This window comes from Sus scrofa, chromosome 4 (genome assembly GCF_000003025.6).
Source record: "Sus scrofa isolate TJ Tabasco breed Duroc chromosome 4, Sscrofa11.1, whole genome shotgun sequence".
Classification (NCBI taxonomy): Eukaryota; Metazoa; Chordata; class Mammalia; order Artiodactyla; family Suidae; genus Sus; species Sus scrofa.
This window is the reverse complement of record NC_010446.5, coordinates 20,397,141-20,424,365: the sequence shown is the minus strand read 5'-3', so window position 1 is coordinate 20,424,365 and position 27,225 is coordinate 20,397,141. Positions and strand designations below refer to the sequence as shown.

General features: G+C 46.0%; 1 protein-coding gene across 6 annotated transcripts in view; it reads right to left on the bottom strand.

The window, feature by feature from the left end:
- The window catches only part of SAMD12 (sterile alpha motif domain containing 12), a 427,167-nt gene that overhangs the window by 146,415 nt on the left and 253,527 nt on the right, over nucleotides 1-27,225 (bottom strand). Inside the window, exon 5 of one of the 6 annotated variants that reach the window (XM_021090578.1) lies at nucleotides 6,338-9,184. The exons of the other annotated variants lie outside the window; for them this stretch is intronic. Coding sequence (XP_020946237.1) covers nucleotides 9,147-9,184 — 38 coding nt within the window. The 3' untranslated portion in view covers nucleotides 6,338-9,146. Of the gene's footprint in view, nucleotides 1-6,337; nucleotides 9,185-27,225 lie in introns of those variants that run through there. 6 annotated transcript variants of the gene reach the window in all.

Below are 27,225 nucleotides of genomic sequence, written 5' to 3'. Positions count from 1 at the left end.
CATTTTCAGCTGGGAAACCTGTTCGGCATGGTCACTGAGATCAACGGCCAATGTGGAAGCTGAGGAATGCAAACTGTTAAACAGCATTGTTTCTAAGGAGAATGTAAACTGCTATCTCATTCTGGAAACAAGGGGTCGGATAATGTGAGAATCAACAACTTAACTACTGCAGACTGGGATAAAAACCTTAAAGGAGAATAACAAAAACTGGGAGGAAGGGGTGGTGTGTGGGGCGAGCCCCGAGGAAGGAAAGTGTGGGCATTTTTCATGTGTATGTAGAGGTGAGTCAGCAGATAACTGTTCCATGCTGGACATTTAATAACTTGTAAAACAGAGGTTTAGAACATGGGTTTTAACCATGTATCAGTGTTATTAAAAAGTTAACAGTAACGATCAGAACTTTAAACAAGTACAACGTCTTGCAAATTCCTGGAGTGAGGTGAGAAGGGGAGGGAGGAAAAGAAACAGAAAAAGTCGTATCAGAGAGCAACATTAGCCACCCCCATAAAAAAAAAAAAAAAAAAAAAAAAGCAACCAAAAACATTGAAGTCAGACGTAAGCTAAGAGAAGAAATAACACAAAAATCAGCTTTTATAAATCTACATATTCATGAAAGTGTGAAAGGATAGACACCAAAATGTTAACAGTTTTTCCTGCATGTTTGGTTTAGAGTAACTTTGACTTTTAAATTTCGGACTAATTTTTTAAAAATTTTCTTGCAGTGATTACATATTACATGTGCGATTAAAAATAAAACACATACCAAAAATTCCCCTTCCTTCATCTGAATGAACGCTGATCACGAAGCCGCTCATTAAAACTAGAAATGACCAGCCAAGCTGCAAGGGCCAAGATTGGCATTTGCTGTGATTTTGCAACTTGTTTCACTAATTTGACTCATTTCCCCAAACAGGATGCACAGGTGGCGTTCATTTATTTAGTCACAACACTAATTACTCTTTACAATTGTGCTCTTCCCTGGTTTTCTCAACATAACCATTGCAATGCTTGGAAAGCACCCTTGGGTGCTGGCTTGTCGTGTGTGCTGAAGGTGCGGGACCTGGGCTCACAGCCAAATGAGACTGAGCCCTTGGTCGTGGGGTCAGTTCTTTTACGGGTGATACTCTAGCCCCCTAGCACCATATGCTTTTATCTCCACTCCAGTCTCAGGCCTCATAACAGCCCCCACCCCAAGCCTCAAAGCCCAGTCATTTTTGGAATCTTGCTGCCACGTCTGGAATGCTTTGCCACCTTAGGGGAAAATTAAGGGCCACTTCTGGGGCCCATGGCTCCCTCTTGCCTATCCCTCGTTTGCCTCATGTATTATGACTGCCCAAGTCATCTGTCTGCCTACAGAGGAAACGTCTGTCTTACCACGTGGGATGCTCGCTGGCAGGGAAGCAGGGTACCCGCCATCCAGCATTAGCATGGTGCCTAAGAAGCACAGGTGCTCAACTAACACTTCTGCTGGAAGAGCCTCTCTGAACTGGTTCCTCGGCTCCAGCTTCTTCCCTTGCTCACATCCTTTTCTCCGTGGGCGAGATCCTGACACCAAGTCCTCCCCAAACCCAGTTCCCTCTGTCTAAAATGTACTCCCCCCCTTCTTGTCCTGCCCCTGCTCCCCTCAGGGCTGAGGAGAATCAAAGGGGTGACTGAAACAGCGGGACCTGAGACGCCTTCCTGGGTATAAGCCCCTCCACGTCCCCGGCTTCTCCTCTGGCATTCTCCAAGTTGCCAAGAGCAGACTCAAGCAGTTAAGGTTTAGAACAATGGAGAGCCCCAGGCCTCCTGGTTCCTCCTGAAGGGATAAAGATAACAGTCTGATTTGTATCTTTGAGTTGTGCTACAGAAATGAAGACACCCTGGCCCCTTCCCCACCTCCTGCCATAGCTCGTGGACCCCAGACTGGTTGAAACCAGAAGGGTGATGACTGAGATTCCTGAACCGACATCCTGTTACCTCCCCACCATCAGAAATCCATCAGAAAAATGTCCACACCCTGTGACACTCAGCCCTAATGCTGCCCTTAAAAACCCATGCCTGGGAGTTCCCATTGTGGGTTAAGAACCTGACTAGTATCCATGAGGATGTGGGTTCCATCCCTGGCCTCACTCAGTGGGTTAAGGATCTGGCACTGCCACAAGCTGTGGTGTAGGTGGCAGATGCAGCTCAGATCTGGTGGGGCTATGGTTGTGGCTGTGGCGTGGGCCACTGGCTACAGCTCTGATTCAACCCCTAGTCTGAGAACTTCCATATGCAGCAGGTGCAGCCTGGGGGGAGGAGCAAACCCCAAAAAACCCTTGCCTGAAAGCCGTCAGGAGTTTGGGTGTTTTGAGTACTAGCTGCCATTCTCCTTGCTTGGTAAATAAACCTGTACTTTTCCTTCATCACAACCCAGTGCCAGCAGATGGGTGAGGGAAGCCATGCTCTGTTGGGATCTAAGAGTCAGCATGTGGCAAAGCTTGTTCTCTGAGCTTCTGAGCTCCACAGAGCCACTCTCTCCCAGTGCACAGAAGAGATATTTATGCAGCAAAATAAGCTGGCAAGAGTTCAGTGGCACAGCTGTTGTGCTTGATGGCCAGCTCCACCCTCAGGGAAGAGCCTGGCTAGCGTGCGCTCTCTTCTCGTCCACCTTCTACAAGGGGTCCCACTGCTCTCTGGAGCGACTGAAACCCAGCAGGACCTTCAGGGCTTTCCTGGGACAAACCCCTCCAAGTTCTTGGCTTCTTGTCTGGCATTCTCTGAGTTCCAAAGAGCAGACTCAAGGATTAATGATCAGAGCAATGGAGATGCTGAAGTTGAATATTTCCAAAGTGAAGAATGACCTCACCCACCCTTATCTTTTCCAATTAGATCAAGCAAGAATTGTTTTCCTTAATAAATTTACAAACAAAGGACAAAAAGGAGTGTCTTGTTATCAGGATAGGTCAGGAGAGTAGTGAGTACAATAGGACCTACCTTTCATAGCATGAGAATCACTGGGAGCTCAAGAGCTACTCTAAAGAACTGGGGTTTATGCTTTTCCCTTTCCCCACCTCCTCTCTGATCACAGGCCCCCTCAAACCTCTACTCCAGTCACAGTGTACCCAAGAGTGTCCAAAGAGCCCATCACAGTGTCCCTTGCATGTGTCCCATGCCTTCATGCCCACCTGCAAACCAATAATCATCTTTCAAGATGTTGCCCAAATGCCCACTCTTCTGCAAAGCACGCTCAAATTACTTTGCTCATAGTAGGACCTTTAAACACAGTGCTGAGACAGCTGTTAGGACTGTGTCATTGTGTTAAAACTTATCTGTGTCTACCTCTCCATTTACGTCTTTATTCAACCACTAGATACTGAGTAAGTGGCCCCAGTGGGTGAGCTCTTTGAGGATGGGGTCTGCAGACCCTAGACCTCAGCTCTGCACCTGTACAGGTTAGGAACTCAATATCTGTTTGGTGCATAAAAAATGATGGGAAGATGAAGCCCAGCTCTTTGATATTCAGGAATGACTATGCTCATCTTATAATTGAGAGGTGCCTGATTTTGTATCTAAGATATGTAAGAAAGATACCACAGTTTCTTTCTTCCTCTTCTTCTATTTATAGCTGCACTTGCAGCATAGAGAAGTTCCCAGGCCGTGGATTGAATCTGAACCGCAGCTGCAACCTACACTGCAGCTGCAGCAATGCCGGATCCTTTAACCAACTGTGCCAGGCTGGGGATTAAACTCACACCTCCACAGTGACCCGAGCCACTGCAGTCGGATCCTTAACCCACTGTGCCATGGCGGGGACTCCATCTTCATTTTTTTTTTTTTAATAGATTACTCTTCTCAAATCTAATCCACGTCACACATCCCATACTGCAAGCCTCTTCTGTGTTCTTCCCTGCTTTGAAGATTAGAAAATGTTGCTCTTTGTCACTATTCCAATATTTGAAAATGATTCTAAAATTTTCTCAGCTAGTCCCAACGTCCACAAAAAGGTGGTGCTGAGAATCTTACTTAACTTGATTCAAATGGAGGCCTGTTCTCAAGGCTAGATATCTTTTACATATATTTTCTCCTGGGGACGGGTGAAGGCCTCTGCATCACAGGTCACAGTGGTGGGGCCAGAAGCTTCCTTGGTCTGATAAAGGCACAGCTTTGGCTAGAGGAAGAAAGACTTCCTAAACCCAGGAGATACACTCCCTGTTTCAAAGTCCCTTGACCCTTCCTGCGACATTATTGACATGGCTCAGTCATGGCCCCTATGGTTGTCTCGTTCATTTGTGTCCAGGCTTCCCGTCCCCCTCTGTTGTTGCACCTGGCTCTGCAGCTCTCCACTATGACATATTTCTTGCTCTCTTAAGACCAAGGTGCTCAAGGTTGGTTTTCCAAGGAACTATCCTTCTGCCCCATCTGGGGGGCTGGCCAAAAATTACTTTATCCTAAGTCCCAAGTGTAATGTCAAAATATTTTCAGGAACTACTAACTACCCTGCAACTTAGCGTATTATGGGTTGAAATGTGTCTCTTCCAAATTCCCATGTTGAAATCCTGCTCCCCATCAAGTCAGAATGTGACCTGACCTGGTGGTGTAGATGGATGGATGCGAGGGGAGTGTGGGCCCCTCCTCCAAGGTGAGTGGTGTCCTTTTATAAAAAGGGGAAAACTGGATACATACATGGAGATACATACATGGAGAGAGGAGGCCACGTGAAGGTTGGAGTTATCTTGCCAACAAGAAAGCACCAGGAGGCAGGAGAGAGGCCTAGAGCAGACCCTTCCTGAATGCCTTCCTGTGGAATTTTCTGTTGTTCTATGCCACCCATTTTGTGGCACTTTGTTACTGCAGCCCTGGAAAACTCAGACATAATGTGACATACCGCCTGCGTTCTTATTTGGTCCTGCTATTCTGAAAGGGGCAAGCATGTCTGGCTTTAAAGTTTATGCCACGTTTTCAAGTTAGACTGCACTATCTACTCTCTTAGGAAATGATTAGACATTTGACATTGTCCAGTGCACCGAGGCAGCAAACACTTAGGCTGCAGTGGGAGGGGATCGGGGGAAGTAAAAGCAGAAGAGAGGAGGGACCTGTCCTCTTGGCCCAGGCATAGCATGTGGCTCTCTACTCCCTCACAACACCTCCTGATGTAAGGAGACTGCTGTTTATTCGCATACTGCGAATTAGTTAAGGTTGGGCAAGATTGGTGATCTGCAGATAATCACACAACCAGAGAGTAACTTCAGGGGATCCAGCTCTGTCCCACTTCAGAGCCAGCCCAGGATTTTCCTCCTGGGGAAAGCAATTAAGCACGAGGATAAGATACACCAAAGAAACCTGGCTACTATCATTTTCTCGAAGGCTTAAAAACAGACACGGAGTTATCTTTTCAGAAGAGCTTATGCATCGTTTTACCTGGAGGCAGGAGCATGGGCAATTCAATCTTTCAAAATTCTTTTTGGGTCTTTGATTTTTATGACTAGAGAACAGACTTCATGAATGGTGGCAATAAGAATCTTATGCTTCAGGAATTTTATCCATGTCATCCTCACCTCAGAGTTCAGCTCTCTTGGGGACAAGACTATGCCACCATGCTGGTCCCTAGTAATTGCCAGCTTGGGACCTGTAATCCATGTCACATGCCAGTTCTGCTTTTACACACCAGTGTCTCTTCCATGCCTTGAATCCCAAGGTATTGACTGATTTCAGACCCTTTAGAAACAGGGAGGCCATGCATGCTATCTTGACATGCTGTCTTTAACCTTATTTCACCTTCTGGTCACCTCCAGAAGATTAAGCAATAAAACTTAGTATCCACTTAATAGCACACTGCCCATCTAACGACAGGAATGTGGGGCCATGAGAGTTTAGATTTCAATGTAGTGAAATCACCAGCGGTCACGGATCACACAGGAAACACAGGTTAACAGTTACGAGTCATGCACTCCCTAGTTTACAGATCAAAGGAAGGTGATGAAAATGAAAAGAACAGAAATGAAAATGAGCAAGCAGCTTCTGCTTTCAGAAATAATATATACAGCTTCCCCCCTTTGAAAGCAGCTCTCTTCAGCCAGAATTGGAGGAGGCGCGTGGTCAGTGGTTATCACAAACTAAACACGGCTTAGCTAGAATCAGTTTCTGTAGCAGCTCTTGAGTTTTTAAAAATCTGTATTTTCATAATTGTACCTAATTACCCACACCGTTTGCGTTTTGCTTTGCATTCCGATGATGGCATGATGAAAAAGCTACTCTTTAAAAAAGTAAATGACCCTGGATAGAGATGACATTTTTCTCCTCACAGCGTTAAGACACAGTTCTAAACTGTGAGGAGTGGGAGAGAAGTTGGGTTGCACTGCTGTTACTTTTAGCCTTTTTTTTTTTTTTTTTTTTTCTTCTTTAAAGAAGATTTCTACTTGAAGCAGCTCAGAGTCTACTGAACACAGAACATTCACTGCTGGTTAGGTATTTTACCAGGTTCTGACAAACAGAAAGTCATTTCCACCTGTAGCAGCTGCTTGGAAACTGACAAGACCCCAGCATCCCTTGCTAGTAACTTCCTGCTATTTAACACACACACACACACACACAATCTTTCAAGAACCCCAAAGCATGGTCATCAAGTCTCTGTACAATGCTGATCGTATTCATATATTGACACTGATACTCCATCTCAGCAGCATAAAGAATCGGAAGCCACTCATCTTTAAACAAAAGTCTTCGCCTCCCCTCTGTCCCACTTCGCAAAGCCCTCAATTATAAAGAAAGAAAGGGGACAAAATGCCCAAGCTGACATTCTGCCAAACCCGCTTGGGGTGGGAAAATAAAGATAATTCCTCAAAAGCCCATATGGGCCAGGCTGATGAAAACCAGGGGCTTCCTCCCCTCTCTTAAAAGGCAACACAAAGCGCAGGGGTGTGCCCTGAGTCTTTCAGCTCTGGCCGCAGTTTTGTGGTCTGTGCAAGCAGAGCCTGGTGATGCGCCAGCGATTCTGTTCCTGCTTTTCTGATGGGTCCCAGAGGGGACTTCCCAGTAATAGTGCCTTGTCTCCCACAGCTCTGATGGGCTGTACTGCCCTTCCTCCTCCTCCAAGGTTAAGGCCTCAGCACAGGGAGTGGGAGGCTGCCTCTGCTGGGTGGTTGGCAGCAACACCCTCCCCCCCATTATGGGCTCCTCTGAAGCGTGTTTCCATGAAGCTGGCCCTTCCATCCGGGTATGCGCTCAACACAGACAAAATGATGTTTCTCAATAAAAGAATCTGCTACCCAGGAGGCAAAACCAGTATTTAATTTGCTGGCTGTGTTCAATAGACTGTGAGCTCCTCAAGGGGAGGGACTAAGTCTCATTTGTCTTTGTAGCTTCGGTGAGTAACACACATTCACTTGTTCATTCATTTATTCAATAGCTCTTTACAGGGAGCTGGAGGTCTGAGATGAGAAAGGCACGGGCTTCAACAAAGAATGAGACATGTCTTTTGCCCCACAGGCTGGACTGCTGTGGAATAAATATACTTTCTAATATGTTCCAAGAGACAAAAATACACACTCAAAATAAATAGTACAAAAGTGGAGCTATCTCACTCCTAGGCTCGTCGGATGTCAAAGATGAATAGGACCCGCTTTCACAGATAAGGAAGACACCGCTCAGAAGGAGCTGACCAATCCTTGATCTTGTGCTCTTTTTACCTTGAACAAGGCCACCCATGGAAGAGAAAGCATTTCAAGTAGAAATGTCCATTGCTCTCTGCAGCCCTTTTATCCTCAGAACCTACTTTATATATATAGTCTAATTTCCAAAAGTTCACATAACTCAAGGGACTCCAGACCATGGTTTAAATAAGGAGTGTGAACCCAAACTTCTACAGAGGCCAAAAAGGTAAAATAATTTAAGAAAGCAAAGCCAGGGGAAAGAATGGAGGGCAGGAGAGAGCAAACTAAACACACGTGCTCTTGTTTCAGTCATCAACTCCAGTTTTATGATGGAAAGCCATGGTTTTCTCTGGCTTATGCTTTTGTTGGTTGGGAATCCACGAAGAGCTCAGCTGGGTGGTCCATCTTTGATCCATGCCATGTCCCCTCTGGGGAGTGGGGTATCCACTGCCAAGACGGCTTCCGCGGTCACGTGTCTGGGACCGTGGTGCTCCTCGACCTTTGTCTTTCTCCCCACGATGTCTCTTCTAGGGTATCTTCTTGTGGCTTGGGCTCCTCACACCACGGCGATCTCAGGGCAGTTGCACTTGTCATATGGTGGCGCCCTTCCTTGACCAAGGGTCTCAAGAGACAGGAAGGAGATGCTGCCATTTTCTGCCCCATGGTACTGGTCAGAGCCATCACTAAGTCTTCAAGGAGAGGACACCAGACACCATCTCCCAGTAGGAGGAATGTTAAAAAATTTACAAATGTTGGTAGGGCGCCTTAGTTGGTTCCAAAGAACAGCCACTAGGTCCCAGGTTGTTGTACTGTGGGACTGTGGTCCAGTACAAAATATTTTAAACACTTCGTCTTTTTTTAGGGATGCACCCGCGGCATATGGAGGTTCTCAGGCTAGGGGTCAAATCAGAGCTGCAGCTGCCAGCTTACACCACAGCCACAGCAATGCCAGATCTGAACCTCATCTGTGACCTACACCACAGCTCGCAGCAACGCCTGCTCCCTTAAACCACTGAGTGAGTCCAGGGATCGAGCCTGCATCGTCATGGATACTAGTCAGATTCTTAACCTGCCGAGCCACAATGGGAATGCCGTATTTTAAACATTTTATGTAGAAGATGGAAATTTATATTTGAAAGTACAAATATTTTTAAATGTTGGTGATTAAATCAAAATTTGTGGGAAAAACTGTGTCAGATTTTGCTGTTGTCCACTAGCAAATGGCCCGCCCTTCATGTACAAAAGAAAATTCTTACAAAGGAGTTTTAGGAAAATACTGACATATATTGAGACTTTTTTTTTTTTTTTTTTTTTTGCTGAAAATGAAGATCTTCACAGTGTTTTATCATCTTTGACAACAGAATTTTACTGTAAATATACCAGCAGGTAAATGAGGGATCCTTCTGTATCATTCTGTCATGACCCACAAGAGAAACCTGAATGAGAATCCCCTTCTTCCATTTCTATCTTGGCCAAATCACAGTTTGATGAAATGTCTAGTGATTTTCACTTCTTGTTGAACTGGACTAAGAACTAGACAACCAAGATGATGGAGGCACGGACGTTATGCCCTAAAGGAAAGAAACACAAGGAGAAGCCCAAGAAACTAGGCAAGAAGTCATGGATAAAACAGTCTCATCACCACAGGAGTACTTTTTAAACTTTAGTGACTGAATCACCTTCTGAGTCAGAAGAACCGGGGGTGTCCCACTCCAGATGATTCTGATATAGGTGGCGCCTGAACCACACTGTTGGTACTCAGTGAAGGGGCAGGTTTTTGAGAGGCAGCAAACGGGACGCAGCTAAACTGCGAATCAAGCCTCTTTTTATGACTTGGTGGCTGTGGAAGTCATGCAGCCAAGAGAAGAATGTATACAGTGGACTCCATCTCCCTAACTCAGGGACGAAAGTGTGCAAGGAGTAGCGGGTCGGGTGTCTAACCTTGGTTTTGCATTAGCCAGCCAACTGAGCTCAAGGGAGTCACCCCCAGGGCCTCCTCATGGCTTCTCTTCTACACAATGAGGAGGGCCAGCCTGGGTTATAACAATGGCAAGCACAACTGCCTGGATCCCAGGCCTGAGGTGGGGCCTGCTACCCAGACCACTCTGCTCTCTGCTAAGCCCTGGCTGGGCCTCCCAGTCCCCCTCTTCCCAGCCACTTCCAGCAGACTGGAATTAACACCTGGGTTGAGTACAGTTTGGTAGCCCCCGCCAGAAGGTCTCTGTGGCCTCTTCCTGCTTGCGTGGGATATTACCACTGGGAGGGAAAATCAGGAGAAAAGAAACCATGAAAGGCAGTTTTGGAGGAGGGAAAAGAGTTTTAGGGGCAGGAGTTGTTCAGAAATAGAAATGTGCAATCTGGGGTGTGGGGCGCAGGTGCAAAGCATCTGCCTGCCAATCGCAGGCCCATCCTGGTTATCAGTGTGATGGAAGTCCAGGTGGAATTCTCTTTAGCAAATCCTGGCAGCTATACTGGGGACAGTCAGCTTCAGGAAGGGCCTGGCTAGGATCTAGGTGAGCAAAATCATGGGTTGACTCATACATGAACCTGGGAGTGAGGGTCTCCCTTTTGCATCAGGCACCTCATTTGCTTCACGCTAGTCCCAGCCCTGAAGAGGCTGCATTAAAGATGATGGAGTTGCAAGCTTGCTGCAATGCTGTCACCTGTACCAGAGGCCCCTGGGGCAGAGCCAGACTGGGTCTAATAGACCGGGAAATGCAGACCGATCAGCCCAGACTAGGCCAGGACCTCCATCGATTTGATCTACCAAAGGGTGTTTGGTGTGAAGGGGAGAGAAGCGTGGATCTGTGTTGGGTTTGCTGTGCAACTTTGGTCAAGGGGCTCAACCTCTTTCAGCTTGAAAATCTTTGCAGTGAGATCACCTTCTCAGCAGGGATGCTGTGAAAAGGGACAAAGCCTACGTGGCCACCTGGCACACAGTTTTCTGTCATTACATGGGAAGTCTTTCCTCCTTTCCAGCCTCCATTCTGCCTTGGGTGGCTGTCCAGAAGTGAAACAACCTAGGGACAGCAACCTTTGTGCCAAAAAAGGGATGTGGAAATCCGCATCCTGAGGCAGAGGAAGCCCAGCGGGTCTTGACTTGCCTCTGCGGCTTGCTGACTCACCGTTCCTTTCTCTTTTAACTCCTCGCATCCCGCTCAGGTTGGACCTGATGTGGGACGTGGATAGTACAATGCCAGGATCTTGCCCACCAGGAAGAACCTCCTGGTGCTGCTCTGAGGCCAAAGGTCCAGGCAAAACTATTAGGAACTCTTGTGTCACAGGCCTGCTTCGTAAAAGAATTAAAGCCACCGTTTACTTAAGTGAGTACCACGTTCCTGGCCCCATGCTGGGCACCTGGGAACACGGCCCAGGGCAGCCCTCACAACAAGGTCAGAGGCAGATACGACTTCTCAGTTCACAATGAGGGAGGAGAGGCTAGCGTGGCTCATTACTGTAGCCACAGCATAGGAACCAAGCCTTTTTCTGAGGTCTTAACCCCTCCTTACAACGGAAGGTTCATCACCCTGGAAATGCAAAAAATCCAAGAAGAAGAGTTCTTTATTCTCAGGGAGGCAGAGAGGAAACAGCGTGAGTAGGTGAATAATAGTGTAACAGTGCGAAGCAGCGCAAGCAGACAGGGACTCCTTGGGGCGGGAGCTTTGTTTTACACTCTCTTTTCACATCTCCATTTCCTAGTGCGCTGAACGGCTCTTAGCAGGAGCTCCTTCTACATGGGTCGGGATGTATACAAAGATAAGAAGTGTAAAAGTGGGTGGTCCAGATAGAGATGCTGCGGGGATTCGAGGTCCAGGGAGGTCCACCCGGGTACCAAGGAAAAGGCCAGCTTCCCAGAGGACAGAGTGGGACCTAAGCTGAGATGAGGAGAGGTCAGAGAGCCAAGAAGAGAGAAGAAACACACAAATGGAGGCACAATCTGGTGTAAACTCAGGGTACTGAGACCATGAGGCAGACGGACTGCTTAGTCAACTTGGCCAGCAGCCAGCTAAGCCAGTGAATAACTGGCGGGTTCTTGGTGGAGGCCTGCGTGTTATCTGGAAACAGGTCAACCGTGCCTGTGAGAACAAGTCACAGGAAAACAGTGTAGGCTGGTCTAGACATACAAGCCAGGGAAGTGAGTTGGAGCAGGCCGGGCTGCAGGAAGTTCAGCTCCCCACCCAAGGTGGAGGATATGCAAATATAACTTTTGGCAGCTGTGAAAAACACGGGGAGGGCAAGTCAGCCATGAAGAAGGTGGGGGCGGGGAGGGGGGTGCGGCGAAGGCACTTGGGGGAACACACGAGGGGGCTGATCACCCTCTTCATCTGGTTCTTCATGCATCGTAGCAGCCCATCTGCTCTCAGGGGACCCTCGGTGCATCTGTTTATTCTCTAGAATGAATTCAAGGAAATCTCATTTTCAAAGGGATAAGCCACAGGCTGGAGCCAGAAGGCTCGAAAAGCCTCCCTTTAGTGGGGCTGTCTAACTAGATAGCTAAAACATGTCCTCGGCACATATATGAGTTTATATAATACATTTTCATACAAATACTAATATAATGTAAAATACATTTATCATAAATAATTCTACCCTGGGCTCAAGAGCTAAGCCCCAAAAATGGAAGAACATGAAAGGTGGTTCTATTGAGGCTGCTGGTTCCTATCTTCCTGTTCCATCCAACTGTGCCAAAATTACGACGAAATCGCACCAGCCAGTTCTGCTCTGTCACTGTTTAGTTAATCTGTGTATTCCAGCCAGGAACAGAATCTTTACTTGGGCCTCAGGGACGCTAACATCTTCCACCCAGAAGCCCAGAGTGGAGATGTGGTGTGGTTTCTGCCTCTAGCTTGTGGGACCGAACAGCTCATCCTTGTCCGTACCATAAGCTGTGGAGCCCCAGTGAGCCCCAGGATGTTCAAAGGCATCCTGCAGGAATGGGTTTTCTGGTTGCAACAGGGGTCCTTAAGGACATCTCGGGTTTGGTGATTTGCTGGGGGCACCAACAGGACTTAGCACATAATTGTGCTCACAGCTATGACTTAGCACAGGAAAAGGATGCAGAGCGGGGTCTGCAAAGGGAAAGGCCCCTGGGGTGAAGTCTGGAGGAAACCAGGCACAAACATCCAAGCACCCTCTCCCTGTGCTGTGGAGTCAGGGCAGAAGATGCATTAATTCCTCTAGCTACGGGCTGTGATAACACGTGTGAAATGCTGTCTACCAGGAGCTCGTTAGAGACTCGCTACCCAAGGTTTTTATCACACAGGCGTCCTTGGTCGGGCATGTGCCAAAATTCCAGACTCTCAGAGGGAAAGCAGGTATTCAAGCATAAAAGCTATTGTTTGGACCAACAGTTTAGGCACGTGGGCTGTTCTGATGGGGGGTGGTGGGAACTCTCCTGGAAATCCGGTATGGGCCAACCTTGCAAGCAGCACCTTCTAAGAAAAGCAGTCTCAGCCCTGCCAAGCTAATTTTTCCCATACAATAGTCTGTTAAGTCGGAAAACTGTACGCCATGGTCACCTTTGGGAGATTACTAATACACAGGAGCACATCAAAGTGCTTTGAGGAGTGTATGTTAGCATCAAAGACTGTTTTTAAATTTTAACCAACATTTCTCAAACCCATTTGACCAGTATCCTTAAAAAAAAAAAAAAATACTTATTACCTCCTTTTGGAGACCAGCACTCTACAGAATATGATTTGGGAAATCCTGGGCCAAGTGTATGAACCCGCATCACTTCTCTGGCCTTAGCTTTCACCATTTATTAAACACAATACTAACACCAGCTGGCCCTTACATTGCTCTTACTGTGTGTTAAGAGCTTTTTATACAATAACTCATTTAATCAAATAAGAGGTTGGAAGAGGCAACCTCTAAGCAGAATACCGCAGCACAGCAGGGGGATACAGTGCAGACACTGAATTATGGCCCGAGACAGTGTCCTGGCTTTGCCAGTTAGCAGCTGTATGAAAAGTTGTTTCACCTTGGTGTGCCTTGGTCCCTTCATCTGTAAAAGGAGAACGTGCCTGATACATAGAAAGCACTACACATGTGCTTGTTGCCTTTTTTTAAGTAAATGAAGGTCTTTCCAGCTCAAGCAGTTGTGTTCCATTGCACTAAGCCCTGAACCACAGAGAGGCACAGGCAAGAGACTCTGGTGGCTTCAGAGACCCAGGAAGGGGATGGCCCTGAGGGTGACCTGAGGGAACCAGAATGGCCCCTGGTGGAGCTCGGTCTACGTCCTAGGAAGCTGTGACCCCCAACACCACTCAAAGCCAGGGCCTAGGCCAGGGAGTAGACGCAGAGCGATACTGGCCGAGAGGCCCTATTAATTTCCTGGGAGTCTAGGATGGAGGCCAACAACATAAGCGATCTGCTTTTGATTGTAAATAGAGCAAGACTCCAAACAGCCTTCAATTAAACCTGGCGATTTCATCCATATGGTTGAAGAAAGGCACCTCATGAGAAAACCCCTTCTGAATTGAGAACTCCTACAGATCTCCGTGATGGAAAGAAGAACAGGGACGGATGCCAAATTGAAAAATGACAAACTCCCAGCAGGAAAAAGCCAATTTTTAATATGCCTTAACACTTTTTCTTTCTCCCCTTCTCAAGCTATCTCTAGTTGAGGAATGTTCCATACAACTGAATAATCCTTCATGGAGATGGATGACGAGTCAGCAGTGTCATTCCGGAATGTGAAGGACAGTGACATATTTTGCAGCGAGTCGAGAGGGATACAGGTGGGTGTCAAGAGTGTGGCGTGTGGAGCGGGCTAGGACCCCTCAGTGTGCTTGGGGGTGCTAAAATCATTGTTGGAATAGAGAATTTTGCAAGGGCTCCGTGAAGAGACGAGCTTACTTCTCTGAGGCAATCCCGGGTTAGTCATACCCTGATTGTTGGCACAGATAATTCCTTGTGGCTGTTTTCCCAGGACGCATCTCTTTTTTGAAGTCAGAACCGAGCACATTCCACCCACCTTCACAGTGCCATCCACACCCATCTATCCCTAACTAACTAACACGGAGCACAGCGCTCGGCTCACTGTCAAGGCTCAGAACCTGTGTGTTGAATAAAGTCATTCGTTCACAGACCCTTCAGTTTTAAATATCCAGCCTTTGCCTTCTTGCTTAGCAACAGCTGATGCGTCCAAGGTTTCTTCCTCTCTGAATCCAGCCTGCCTCCTCTAGGCAGCACCGAGTCTCACGTCTCATGGGACAAAGTGCTTTGTGGGTAATAGGAAGAGTGACCTTTGTAGGAGCCTTTACTTTGTTTCAGGCACAGCTCCAGCACCTTTACATGTATCAGCTCTTAACTCCACACAACCACCCATAGCGTAGGCCCTTTTTACCCCCTGGCTTTTATCCGAGCAGGGCAATGGAGCCCAGGGGAGAAAGGAACCTGCCAGAGCTTCCACAGGAAGTGCAGACACCGCTCCTCAAGCTGCCTCAGTCACAGCCTCACAGTATTTACCATCCCATTGTGGCTTCTGGACCAACCGTTCACAGGTCCACGTCAGTGCTGGCCTGGGGCCATCTGTGATGGGGCAGGGCTGTTCCTCACCTAATCCCTCAATCCATAGAAGAGGCTGAACAAACCACAACAACACAACTCAAACACTGGAAAAATACAGCCCAGGGTTTTGTGGTCAGATAGATCTGGGTTGAGTTTCACCCTCTCCAGGTTCTAACCTTATCACCTTGGCCAAGTTATTTCTGTTTCTCAGAGAGTCAGTGTTCTCTCTGTAAAATGGGAAGCTACTGTATGGAAGCTATTTCTTGGTGCTTTTGAGAATTAAATGAGTTAAAGGACATGAAGTGTTTTTTCAAGCATCTAACGGAGAACTTAAGTAATAGTGTACTCATCTAAAGGTCCCTTTGATAATCATACTGCCCAGTATTTGCCTGAGGCCTGGTGGGTGTTTGACCAATGTCTGCTAGATGAGTGGATACAGACACACCTTGCTTGGGGGTCCAAGGCAATGAGACCCACACAGAGAGGCTAGCTGTATTTTGTTTGGTTGCTTCCAAATGGATCTTCCTATTTCCAGGACGCAAGCTTCGTGAAACATAAATAGATTGGTGCCTAGGTTCTTAAACCTGGTACCAAAATAGCTACATTCACTATGAGAAACCTGCCTGCCTCTTACAAGCTAGTCCTTCCAGGTTTCACTTTTCTTGGCATCATTCTTAGTTCTGATATGTTTCTTCAGTTTCTTTAATCACATCCCATCATCTGCCTGACCTATCTCTGTAACAATCTCATACGTCGAGAACACAACCTGTTCTTTCTTGCCAGGTAGAAAAGAAGTCATCAAAGCTCACTTTCTTCCGTGATTCCACCTTTATGAGCTATCTGCTTCTTCCGCGAAATATTAATGCAAAAAGAGAACATTGGTAAACATTGGTAAAATTTATTAACTACCCTGATTAAAGTACAGTGAAAGCGTCAACCACATGACAACAATGGTCGACACTTTGGAGGGTGTCTTTCTGCCTCACAGTGACCACAGGGGACATCTCTGGACAGTGAGGAGATACATTACAACCCTGCTGCTGGCTGTCATTGGCTGGATCAAAACTGAGCCAATCAGAGTTCCTGTCCAGAGAATATAGAATTGGGCTGGGGAGGGCAGAAAATCATTGGGAGAAGAAAGGGAAGGAATCGAGAGAGCACTTGAAAGTGTCCTGAAGGCTCGAACCATAGCAGGTGAATTTGAAAGAGGTGAGATGTCATCTACCATCTGTGACCTGAGTCACAGAGATACTGTGCATCGAGAGTGAAGCAGATAGAAAAGAAGAAAGAGAGAGAGAGAGGGAGAAAAAGGGTGAGAGACAGACAGACACTGAGTGTGCACAAGCAGGCTATTATCTGGATTATTGCTGGTTTTTCAGTTCACAGTTCTGCTTCTTTCTGGGGTCCTGCTGCCTCTTTGCTCTGAGTCCTGTTGAAGACTCTTCTCTGTGTATGAGGAACACCCAACAAATCCTGTTGTTTGGCTGAAGCCACTTTCAGTTCTCTGCAACTATGACAATCATAACTTGCCTAGGGGTGAAACTATGATTACAATTAGGATTACCAGCAATCATCCTTATGTGCATTGAACACTGTGCACATTACAAACTGCTCATTATTATGAATATCTACTATGAGCAAGTACTAGAGCTGCTGAAGCAGCCATCCAAAGAACTAATAATTGGGTAGCAGCTGGAGGTTAAAAAGCAAGCCAGGGAGAGGGGTGGACTTTCTGAAATGATAACTGATATGAGAAGCCATCAAGTTACTGGCCATGACTCTGTTTACAAGAGTCCATCAAGGTTGTATGATTATAGATGAGGAGGACAGGAGGGGGAACTGTTTTCTTATCGGGGACGAATAAAACAATGAAGCAGATGGATTGCTGCTTTTAAGATGAGGATTACAAGAGCACAAAATACTGGCTATGCTCAGGTGGTTTTGAAAAAAGAAATGACTACTGTCTTCACGGTGCCTAAGAAATACGCTTCCCTCTTACAGATGCCAATAAAGCATTATGCAACTGTCAATCTGATAATGGAAGTGCCACCGAAGATTCATATTTAACAGCCACCAAATGTAATAGACAATAGGGAAAGGTGGGGACCTGAATTAACTAGCCATGTTTGAGAAAATAATTGAGGCAATAAAAAGATCAATAGGAAATCAGGCCATTGTCCAGGACCTAAGGGTTTCTCAGTGGAATGTTTCAAAAGAAGAGCATTTTATTAACTCATCCCATTTTTACTACACAAAGAAATGTACCTCAGGTGCCTGTTGTCACTGGAGAATGGGTACACAGTGAGACTCGAGTTAACTACAGAGCTAGTGAGTGACTAAACAAAAAGGAATTTGGTCACATACCTCCCTCTACTCAACGAAGCCCTGCAGATACATCAAGAACAACAGAAACATCATTCCAGACCAGAAAAATCATGCTGCTTCAGAAAATTTAGAAAACCCGGGAGAGTTCAAAGAAGAAAAAGCACCCTCAGATCACCATCCAGAGATACAAAAATTAGTTGTATTTCTTTCCAATTTTTTTCCCCGTGAGTGTGAATAATATACACTTATACATTATCTGTATATACATGGAAAATAACATTTTCATCTTCCCGTATATGTTATTTTCATAGGCTTTTCACTTAATGCCTAGTGAGGATTTTTTTTTTTCATTCCACATAATTTCAATGCTCCAACACATTTGATTGTATGGTTTTGTCATAATTTAATCCATATATTAGGTATTTATATAGTTCCCACCTTCCCTCTTGCTACGGACTAAATGTATCTTCCCCAAATTCATATGCCCAGGCTCTAATTCTCGATGGGAAGGTGTTAGGAGGTGGGGCCTTTGGGAGGAAATGAGGTCCTGCGGGCGGAGCCCTCCGGAATGGGATCAGCGCCCCCATAACCTGAGGCATGAGTGAGCTTGCTTTCTCTTTCTCCCACCTACACGCCCCTACCCCCACCGTATCATGTGAGGACACAGCGGTGAGGCAACTGTCTGCAAACCAGGAAGAGAGTTCTCACCAGGAAGGAAGTGGGTGGGCACCTTGGTACTGGACCTCCCAGCCTCCAGAACTAGGAGAAACACATTTCCGTTGTGTCAGTCACCCAGCCCATGGTATTTTTGTTACAGCAGCATGAACTAAGACACTACTTTTTAAAATGCTAAAAAGAAAAAGGAAAACTAGAGTGTCATTTGCACTTCTTTCCCGCCCCTTCCCCATGATCCAGTCTCACTTTTTCTGTCCAGTTCTGCTACAGCACACTGGTCCCTGAGGACTGTGTGACCTGTGACCTTGTGCCAGCTTGCTTGTGCCTGTGTTTATCTAGGGAGAGGCACCAGCCGGAGGCAGCAGGCAAGAGATCTGACTCTTCTCTTGCTTCCGCCCTGCTTGGATCAGAGCATGGCTCTGCATAGGCTACATGTCTCTGCTACGGTCAGCTCACCCCCTGCCAAGGCTCCAGGTCTCTGCAGACCCTGCTGACACAGCTTCTCCCTTTGCTCCCTCTGGTTTCCACTATTGTTAGTCCCTGGGTGACTCAACTACCCCTATGGCGCCTTTAACCTCTGTTAAGTATTTGCTGCTTCATTATCTTTAGATTTTCATCTGATCTGTATTGAATGTTTCAATGAACACCTTGTAAATTATTATATGGCATAACTGTGGAATTCATTTATTTATTAAAAGCGTAACAAAATCAACACGATGTAAGCCCTGTTCCAAAGAAGGGGAGGCTGAATGCAGGTAAAATACACCAAACTTGTGAAAGAGCAGAATGGTCTAGACTCTAGAAACTTCTTCCCTGACATATTTAGAGAGTCTCACTCATCTGAGGTTCCTCAATTTCCTTTCCTCTGTAACCTTCACAAAGTTCATGCTTTCCCCTTCCTCCAAGCCTCTGCTCATGCTGTTGCCCTAGACGGAGTGGTCCTCCGGCTTGCTGTAAGTCACTTCTAAGTGCAGGCTGGAGTCCTACCTCCTTCCTGAGTTCTTGGAGTCCACAACCATCTCTCCTTAGAATTATGGGAGCTGCGCTGATCAGTAAGGTAGCCATTAGCCACGTGTGGCTGCTAAAATGTAAAATAAAATGAAATGAGGAGTTCAGCCCCTGAGTCACACTAACTACATTTCAAGTGCTCGATAGCCACAGGTGGTCAGTGGCTACAATACTGATCAGTGCCTATCTAGACTATTTCCATCATTTCAGAAAGTTCTTCTTTTCCTTAATGGCCACACCCATGGCATACGAAAATTCTTGGGGTCAGGGACTGAATCTGAGCTGCAGCTGTGATCTTTGCCACAGCTGCAGCAATGCAAGATCCTTAACCCACTGCACTGGGCCAGGGATCAAATCCATGCCTCTGCAGCAACCCAAGCTGCTGCAGTTGGATTCTTAACTCACTGCACCACAGTGGGAACTCCCATTTCAGGAAGTTCTATTGGACAGAGCCATTCTGAGCACTTAATTATATATGACTCCAATGACTTAAATCATAAGTACTTTTGTATTGTTCTCCAGTTGCATAGTCAGGAAATAACAAGGAAGAGTCTTTGTTCTGAGTCTACACAGTGCTGGGCACACAGGAGATGCTTGGAAGATATACCTGCTGACTTGGGTAATGACCATGGCTATTTCTCAGTAAAATATTAAAACATAAGGAACTATTAATATGTAAGCAAGGGCAGAGCAACAGTCCAGAATGGACAATTTGGTGGTAGTTTTGTCAGGGAGTCTTTTAGTCCCACAATAATAAAGGCAAAAACACTCTGTTTTATAAAATTCCCTCCTTATGTATTGATAAAGAATCTCTAAACATTAGAAATGACTCTTTCACAAGTTATGTATCCTGATCATATGAAACCATCAGAAGGACTCAAGGTACAGCCGTAGAAACTTCTATATCATCCTCCAGACTTGTTCACAGACAGTGAAAACCTGTCTTGAGGTATTGGTACACTAATGACTGTGATTCTGCTTGGCAAAGAAACTGGCCTATGTCAGAAACAATTTAATAGAGTGATAAAGCTCTATATCCTATACAACGCCCTCTTGCTCATCTCGCTGGCTGCAGATGATTGATTTGTTGAAAATTTCAACAAGAATTCAGTATTTGGTTGATTGCAAAAGACTTATAAAACACATACTTCATCTTTTTTTTTTTTTTTTAAACAGATGCCCTCAAGGCATATGGTAGTTCCCAGGCTAGGGGTCAAATAGGAGCTGCAGCTGCCAGCCACAGCCACAGCCACCACAGTGCCAGATCTGAGCCGCATCTGTAACCTACACGGTAGCCTTGGCAATGACAGATCCTTAACTCAATGATCGAGGCCAGGGACTGAACGCGCATCCTCCCAGACACTGTGTCGGGTTCTTAACCCGTGGGGTGGCAAAGGGAATTCTAGTACTTTGTCCATTTATTAAACCTCTGGAAAGAATGTGTTCTTAGATGTAGATCCACTCACTTTCTGTCTATTATTTATTCAGACCTGTGACAAATCTTTTCAAAAACCTCTTTTATTCCTCAAAGCAACTCTGTGAGCTAGGTACTTCTGTTCTCATTTGATAAAACTTACTCTTCAAGAGGATATGACGTTTGCCTGAAGGTCAATAGGTGGTGATGGGCGGAACTAGGGTCACAACCTAGGTTCTCTGACTCTGAGGCTCACACTTTGGGTCACACTGTGACGACTTCTCCTAACGTGGACAGAGTAGTATGGGAACAGGGAACTGGAAGAGTAGGGGGTGTGGCCATAGCCTCACAATGTCATTTTCTGATATTCACGTGAACAAGCTTTCATCAAAAGAGACGTGGGGAGTTCCCATTGTGGCACAGCAGAAACAAATCCAACTAGTATCCTTGAGGATGCGGGTTCGATTCCTGCCCTCACTCAGTGGGTCAGGGATTCGGCATTGCTGTGAGCTGCGATGTAGGTCTCAGAAGCAGCTCCAATCCTGCATTGCTATGGCTGTGGTGTAGGCTGGCAACTGCATATGCCACGAGTACAGCCGTAAAAAGACAAAAAAAAAAAAGAGGACCCAGGATGGATGACCCAGTGAAGGAAGCACACACAGGACGCTTGGAGCCTGCCCTCTAGCTCTCTTATGTAACATAAAACAAGACCTACTGCAAGCAAAGGTCAGGAGTGCTTCCAGGTCAAGTGATTGCGTCACCTCAATGCCCCCTCTCGCTAACCCCCAAGTGTATTTGACACATATATTCTAATGATTCCTAAATGTATAAGCACTGCGCCCATGCTTCACTGGAGCTCCATACTCAGACACCCAACTGCTTACATGTCCCAAAGGCACTTTGAACTTAACACGTTCCCAAGTGACCTCTTCATTTCCCAGACCAGCCTCTGCCTCCCTGTCTCCCTTTCAGGCTCCTATGCCTGGGTGGCTGCTCAGACCTGGTCTCAGTCTGGATTCTCCCTCTCCTGTCCACATCCAGCCCATCACCAAGTCCTGCTGGTCCTACCTGCAAACAGAGCCATCCCTGTTGTCCCTGTTCAGCCCAGTGGCCGCCACCCTACTTAGAACCTGTTCTCACCTGGATTTCTGCAAAAGTCGCCCACCTTCCCAGTTTCATCCCTGCCCTCATCCAATCCATTTCCCACACAGCTGCCAATATGATCTTTTAAAAATGTAAATGAGATCTCATCGCTCCTCTGCTTAAAACCCTATAATGGCCTCTCATTACACTTCCTGAGACTAGTCCGAATCCTTACCGTGACTTCGAGGCCCTGCAGGATTGGGCCCCTTGCTGCGTCCAGGCCACATGACTTTCCCTTGAGCTCCGTGGGCCAACCTGTGCTCTGGGTTCAGTGCCCAGGTAATGCTAACCTCTTTTGAGCCCTAGAGTTTAGCACATGCTTTTTCATCTGCCTGCTTGCTCTTGTCCTGCTCTGTACCTAGCCACCCTTACCTCTCTTGTCACCACTTAATGTCACTGTGACCCCCAGTCTAACTCAGAGCTGTTCTTTACATTTCTAATTTTCCTTTATTACCCTTGTTACAATTTTACACTTCACACACACGGAGTCCTCATTGCTTGTGAACACAGCCCTGAGAGGGAGGTGCTAGCGGTGTTGCGGGGGGCAGTGTGGCGCAGCTCCTCTGGAGGGACCTCAAGGACCGCCACTCTTCCAAAGCTAATGAAGTCTCAGCGACTCTCACAGCAGACCTTTTTCCAACAACCAATGGCCAACTTTGTGATATCCATATTGGCTTTCATTAGGTCCAGATAACTCCTAATTTCCTGCTTATCTTTCCTTTGCTTCTTTGAAAGCAAATTTATGTCTTTACTGAAAGCAAATGTGAGTCCCTATAGAACTTGAATTTTCACACCTGCAATTAGGTGGTTTTTTTGTTGTTGTTGTTTTGTTTTTTTAGTTTATTTGCTGCGGTTCCAATACTATCCCTTACATGCCTTTTTTTTTTGGCCATTATAGCCAAAACTGGTCACCAGACAGCAAAATAAATGGCAGGAAGAGAGGCCAAAGTGGAATAAACATAAGCAAGTGAGCACAATTAACTTAGAACATTAAGAAAGATTGCCGGTTGGCTGGAAATATTCCAGAGCAGTATTCTGGTGCTCGCGGGCTGAGCGTACACTAAGCCATGCTATACCAGCCCTGTGGATGGCGGAGTAGGGAGGGAGACATCAGAGAATGGATAAAATACAGGCTAGCAATACTATGCTGGAGGGTTATAGGTCTAAATATTTCTTAAAAAAAAAAAAAACAAACTGGCTGGCTGCACCTGTGGCACGTGGAAGTTCCAGGGCCAGGGATCAAATCATAGCCGTAGCAGTGACAACTCTGCAGAGTGATGCTGTAGGCCATAAGGGAAGTCCTCTAAATGACTGTTTCAAAGAAAACATTGAAGAAAGAGTAGTTATAATGAATCAGGGCTGTTGCAGGGGGTGGCATTAAATGAGGTGTGACTGTATTTATGCACAGGCTCCTTTCTTTCTTAATATCCACCTCCCCTTGAGGTTCTAAACTCACCTAGGTCAGGGGTTGTTTCTATTCTGTTCCCAACTGTAACGAGTACCTGCCATGGAACGTGACACAAAGCAATGATGAAATATGATAACAGGCTGGCCAGAGTCATCGCCATAAACTTAGCCTGGTGTCTAAGAGCAGGGGCCTGGAGAGAGCCTGGATCCAAACCTTTGCGCCATCACTCCTTACACTGTGTGATCTGGCTCAAGTCTCTTCAATTCTCTGTGCCTCACTTAGGTTAGCCACTGAATAGGGACAATCATAGCTCCCATTTTACAGGCTGTTGGAAGGACAGTGTCGATGTCAACAGACTGCTTGGAACGGAGCTGATATATAATAAGCATACAATTAATGACAGTGACTATTGCTACTGCTGCTGTTCACCCCAGCCTCATGTGGGGTTAGGGCATTCTGGGTCAATGGAGCTATTTTAATACGACCTAGAGAAGGTAAAAGTTTAAGGTTTTTTTTTTTTTTTGGTCTTTTTTGCCATTTCTTAGGCACCTCCTGTGGCATATGGAGGTTCCCAGGCTAGGGGTCGAATCGGAGCTATAGACACTGGCCTACGCCAGAGCCACATCAACACGGGATCCGAGCCACGTCTGCAACCTACACCACAGCTCACAGCGATGCCAGATCCTTAACCCACTGAGCAAGGCCAGGGATCGAACCCGCAACCTCATGGTTCCTAGTTGGATTCGTTAACCGCTGAGCCATGACAGGAACTCCAAAGTTTAAGGTTTTGAAACACTCACTGGGCTGAAAGATCCTTGAAGGCAAGGACTGTCTTGGGCCTAGCACAGCATCTAGCATATAAATGTGCTCAGTAAATGTTTATCGAGTTGAATACAAGCTGCCCTCATAGGGTCTGGGATGGTGCCCCTAAGCTGGAGCCATTCTCTCGCACTAGGTGACACCCGATCACCGTTTCCTCTCTACCTGGGCAGTGGGATTTCTGCCAGAGTCAACACTTTCCACAGACAGGTCAACGGACAAAAAAGTCAACTCTTTCTCAACCTTTTCTTTCTAAGCCTAGGGCTCAAATGGACTAGGTTCCCCAGAGTCTAAGTAGTAATTATTTCAATTATCTTAACTGTCACAGCACTTTTATCTCCCAGGAGCTATTTTGAGGATGAGGAAACTCAAGACCTGGCTGTTCCCAACCCCAGTGCTGGGTTAACTCAAGGGACTAACCGACTCACTGACTCCCCGTGCTACTGTCTTTCACAATGGGAACTGCCCAGCTGTCGTAATTTTAGTTCTTATGATGATGCAGAATAGAAAACAAAAGGATGATTTAAAGATTAAAACCATGCTTATTCCATTAGGGAAGAACTCATTCAGCTGTTGGAAGTCCAACATTCAAGGCATTTAAACCCTGTGTTATCTCCAGATCCTTTAAGATTAAAAAAACCAGAACCCCCCACAAACCCCAGGTAGCATCAGAGCGGGCTTGTACGACACAAAGGGAAATGGCCACATGTGTTGGGGGGTTGCAGGTTTTTCAGGACAGAGCTGCTCTTTGTACCCACAGGGATGCTGCTACAGAGGCTGGGTGATTCGGGAGTTCATATTTGTGGTTGTGAGATCACCAGGAAGTCTAAATAAAAGTCTAGCAGTGCCAGCCAGGCATCCGTGTCCTCTTCTCCCCTCTCAATGGGATGGAGAGCTGCTTTGGTGTACCTGTGGCTTCCCGGAAGGAGTTCAAGGTGACATTTACCCCTCTCAGTGTGTGTTCTGCTAAGAATCAGTGTGCAGCCTTCCCGAAAGGGACTGAAACTTGCTCATGCCAAAAAGACTCTGGTAAGTCTTTGCAGCTGACCTACGTGTCCAGTTTCAAGGATGGCATCCCCTGCCCCTTTCTGGGCCTCACCCACGGCATATGGAAGTTCCCAGGCCAGGGATCGAATCCAAGCCACATCTATGACCTACACCAGGGCTGTGGCAACACCAGATTCCTTAACCCACAGCACTGGGCCAGGGATTGAACTGGCAATGCTTGTAGAGACAAGCCAGATCATTAACCCTCTGCGCCAGTGCAGGAACTCCAAGAATGACATTCTTTATTACTGAGTCCTAAGACCTAGCCTGACACACTTATGTACTCAGCAAAAGTTGCTGAATGACTGGATGAATAAGTATGTTCCTTCTGTTTTTATATCTTTAAGTACTGATTATAATGTTAGCGACAGACTACGCTCACTCAATAGGTAACAAGTCCAAAAATCTGATGGGAAACATAGGGCAGAATTTAAACCTTGCACCATCCGTTAGCATTTTGAAAAAGCAAGTAAAAACTCACTTAAAACATCTCTGACGCTTTCCTAAGGTCTGAGTGTACTCTGGTCACGGGTGCCCTCACCTCCTGCTTGAGCACATGCAGATACACATGTGTGCACGGCCACACTCAAATATGGACCCCCTGGTGACCTTGACATGAGAAAACAGCCACGTGCACATGTGCTAATCCCAGCTTTGTTTATACAGCTTCTATGGGGAGGACGAAGCATTTGTGAGCCTTTCAAACCGATAGGAGACATTTTTTCAGTTCATTCTGTGAGTAAGTGTGATGAGCCCAGGACCTTGTGAAGAAATTTCAGCCTGAAGAACCAGATAAATAAATATAAATGAATTCATTGGACTGAGTGACACGTTCATTTAATTAAAGCAGAAAATCAGCTCTAAAACAAATGACTGTCCCTGACAAAGCAGAAACTGGTCTCTAATTAATAAATTTCTAATAGTTCTTCTGTGGGCTGAGAGGACTCTCCAGCTAAAAAGCAAGTGGCAAGTGGGGAGAAGTTGAGGGGAAAAGGAGAGAGGAAAAAGAAAAGATAATGCATAGCTATACTTTCAGAAACAGGAAGAAAATTAGAGACATCTATTTATGCCTAAATGCATGTCAAATCCTGCCAGGCCAGAGTTATGATAGTAAAACTCTTTGGGTAATAAAACAAATATCCAAGCCTCAGGAGGGAACAATTAATTTTTTTAAATTAAAAAAAATTTTTACTAAAGTACAGTTGATTTACAATGTTGTGCCCATTTCTGCTGTACAGCAAAGTGACCCAGTCATACATATATACATTCTTTTTCTCATACTATCTTCTGTCACGGTCTATCCCAAGAGATTGGCTATAGTTCCCTGTGCCGTACAGTAGGATCTCATTGCTTATCCATTCAAAATGTCATAGTTTTTATCTACCAACCCCAAACTCCCCAGGAGCAATTAATTAAAAAAAATAATTTTAGGCTGATGAAATGTATTCTATTATTCCATCTCTTCCTCCCTTCCATGGCATGGTCTGAATTTTAGGGCCGCAAATGATAACAATCAAATTCCTCAATGCTGAGAAGAACAAATAGTCACCTAGGTAGTTTGCAGTAAACACAAATCAAGAAAACCAACCAACATGAGAGAAATGGGATGTGCTAAAAAGTGGAGGCAAATGCTTCCCATACATATATGTATATATGTTTGTCTTTCTGGGACTGCACCCGTGGCACAGGAGGTTCCCAGGCTAGGGGTCGAATCGGAGCTGTAGCTACTGGCCTACATAACAGCCACGCAGGATCTGAGTCATGTCTGCAACTTAAACCACAGCTCACAGCCACACCAGATCCTTAACCCACAGCAAGGCCAGGGATCGAACCCATGTCCTCATGGATACTAATCGGGTTCGTCAACCACTGAGCCATGACGGGTACTCCGCTTCTCATGTATTTTCATACTCTCTGTATACTACCCTCTCAGTATTGAATGGTTTTTAGTGCTAAACACCTGTTTCACTTCTCCGAAGTAACCTGAACGAGTGAGCCTTTGGATGTATTAATCGAAGCCCCATCCCTTACACAGCAGACACTTGAAACCTTTCAGGTCACTGTTCATAATTTTCTGTGCAATCATTTATGCCGAATCAATTTCAATTAAATCAATTAAAATGACAACCTGCAAAATTTCACAACATTGATTTAACAAGATTGAGATTACTCAGGGTATCTGGGGGCATCAAGAAGTGCTAGGCTGGCATTTTTGCTTCATTACGGTGTCAAGTTGGGAGATAAACAAATGTGATTTC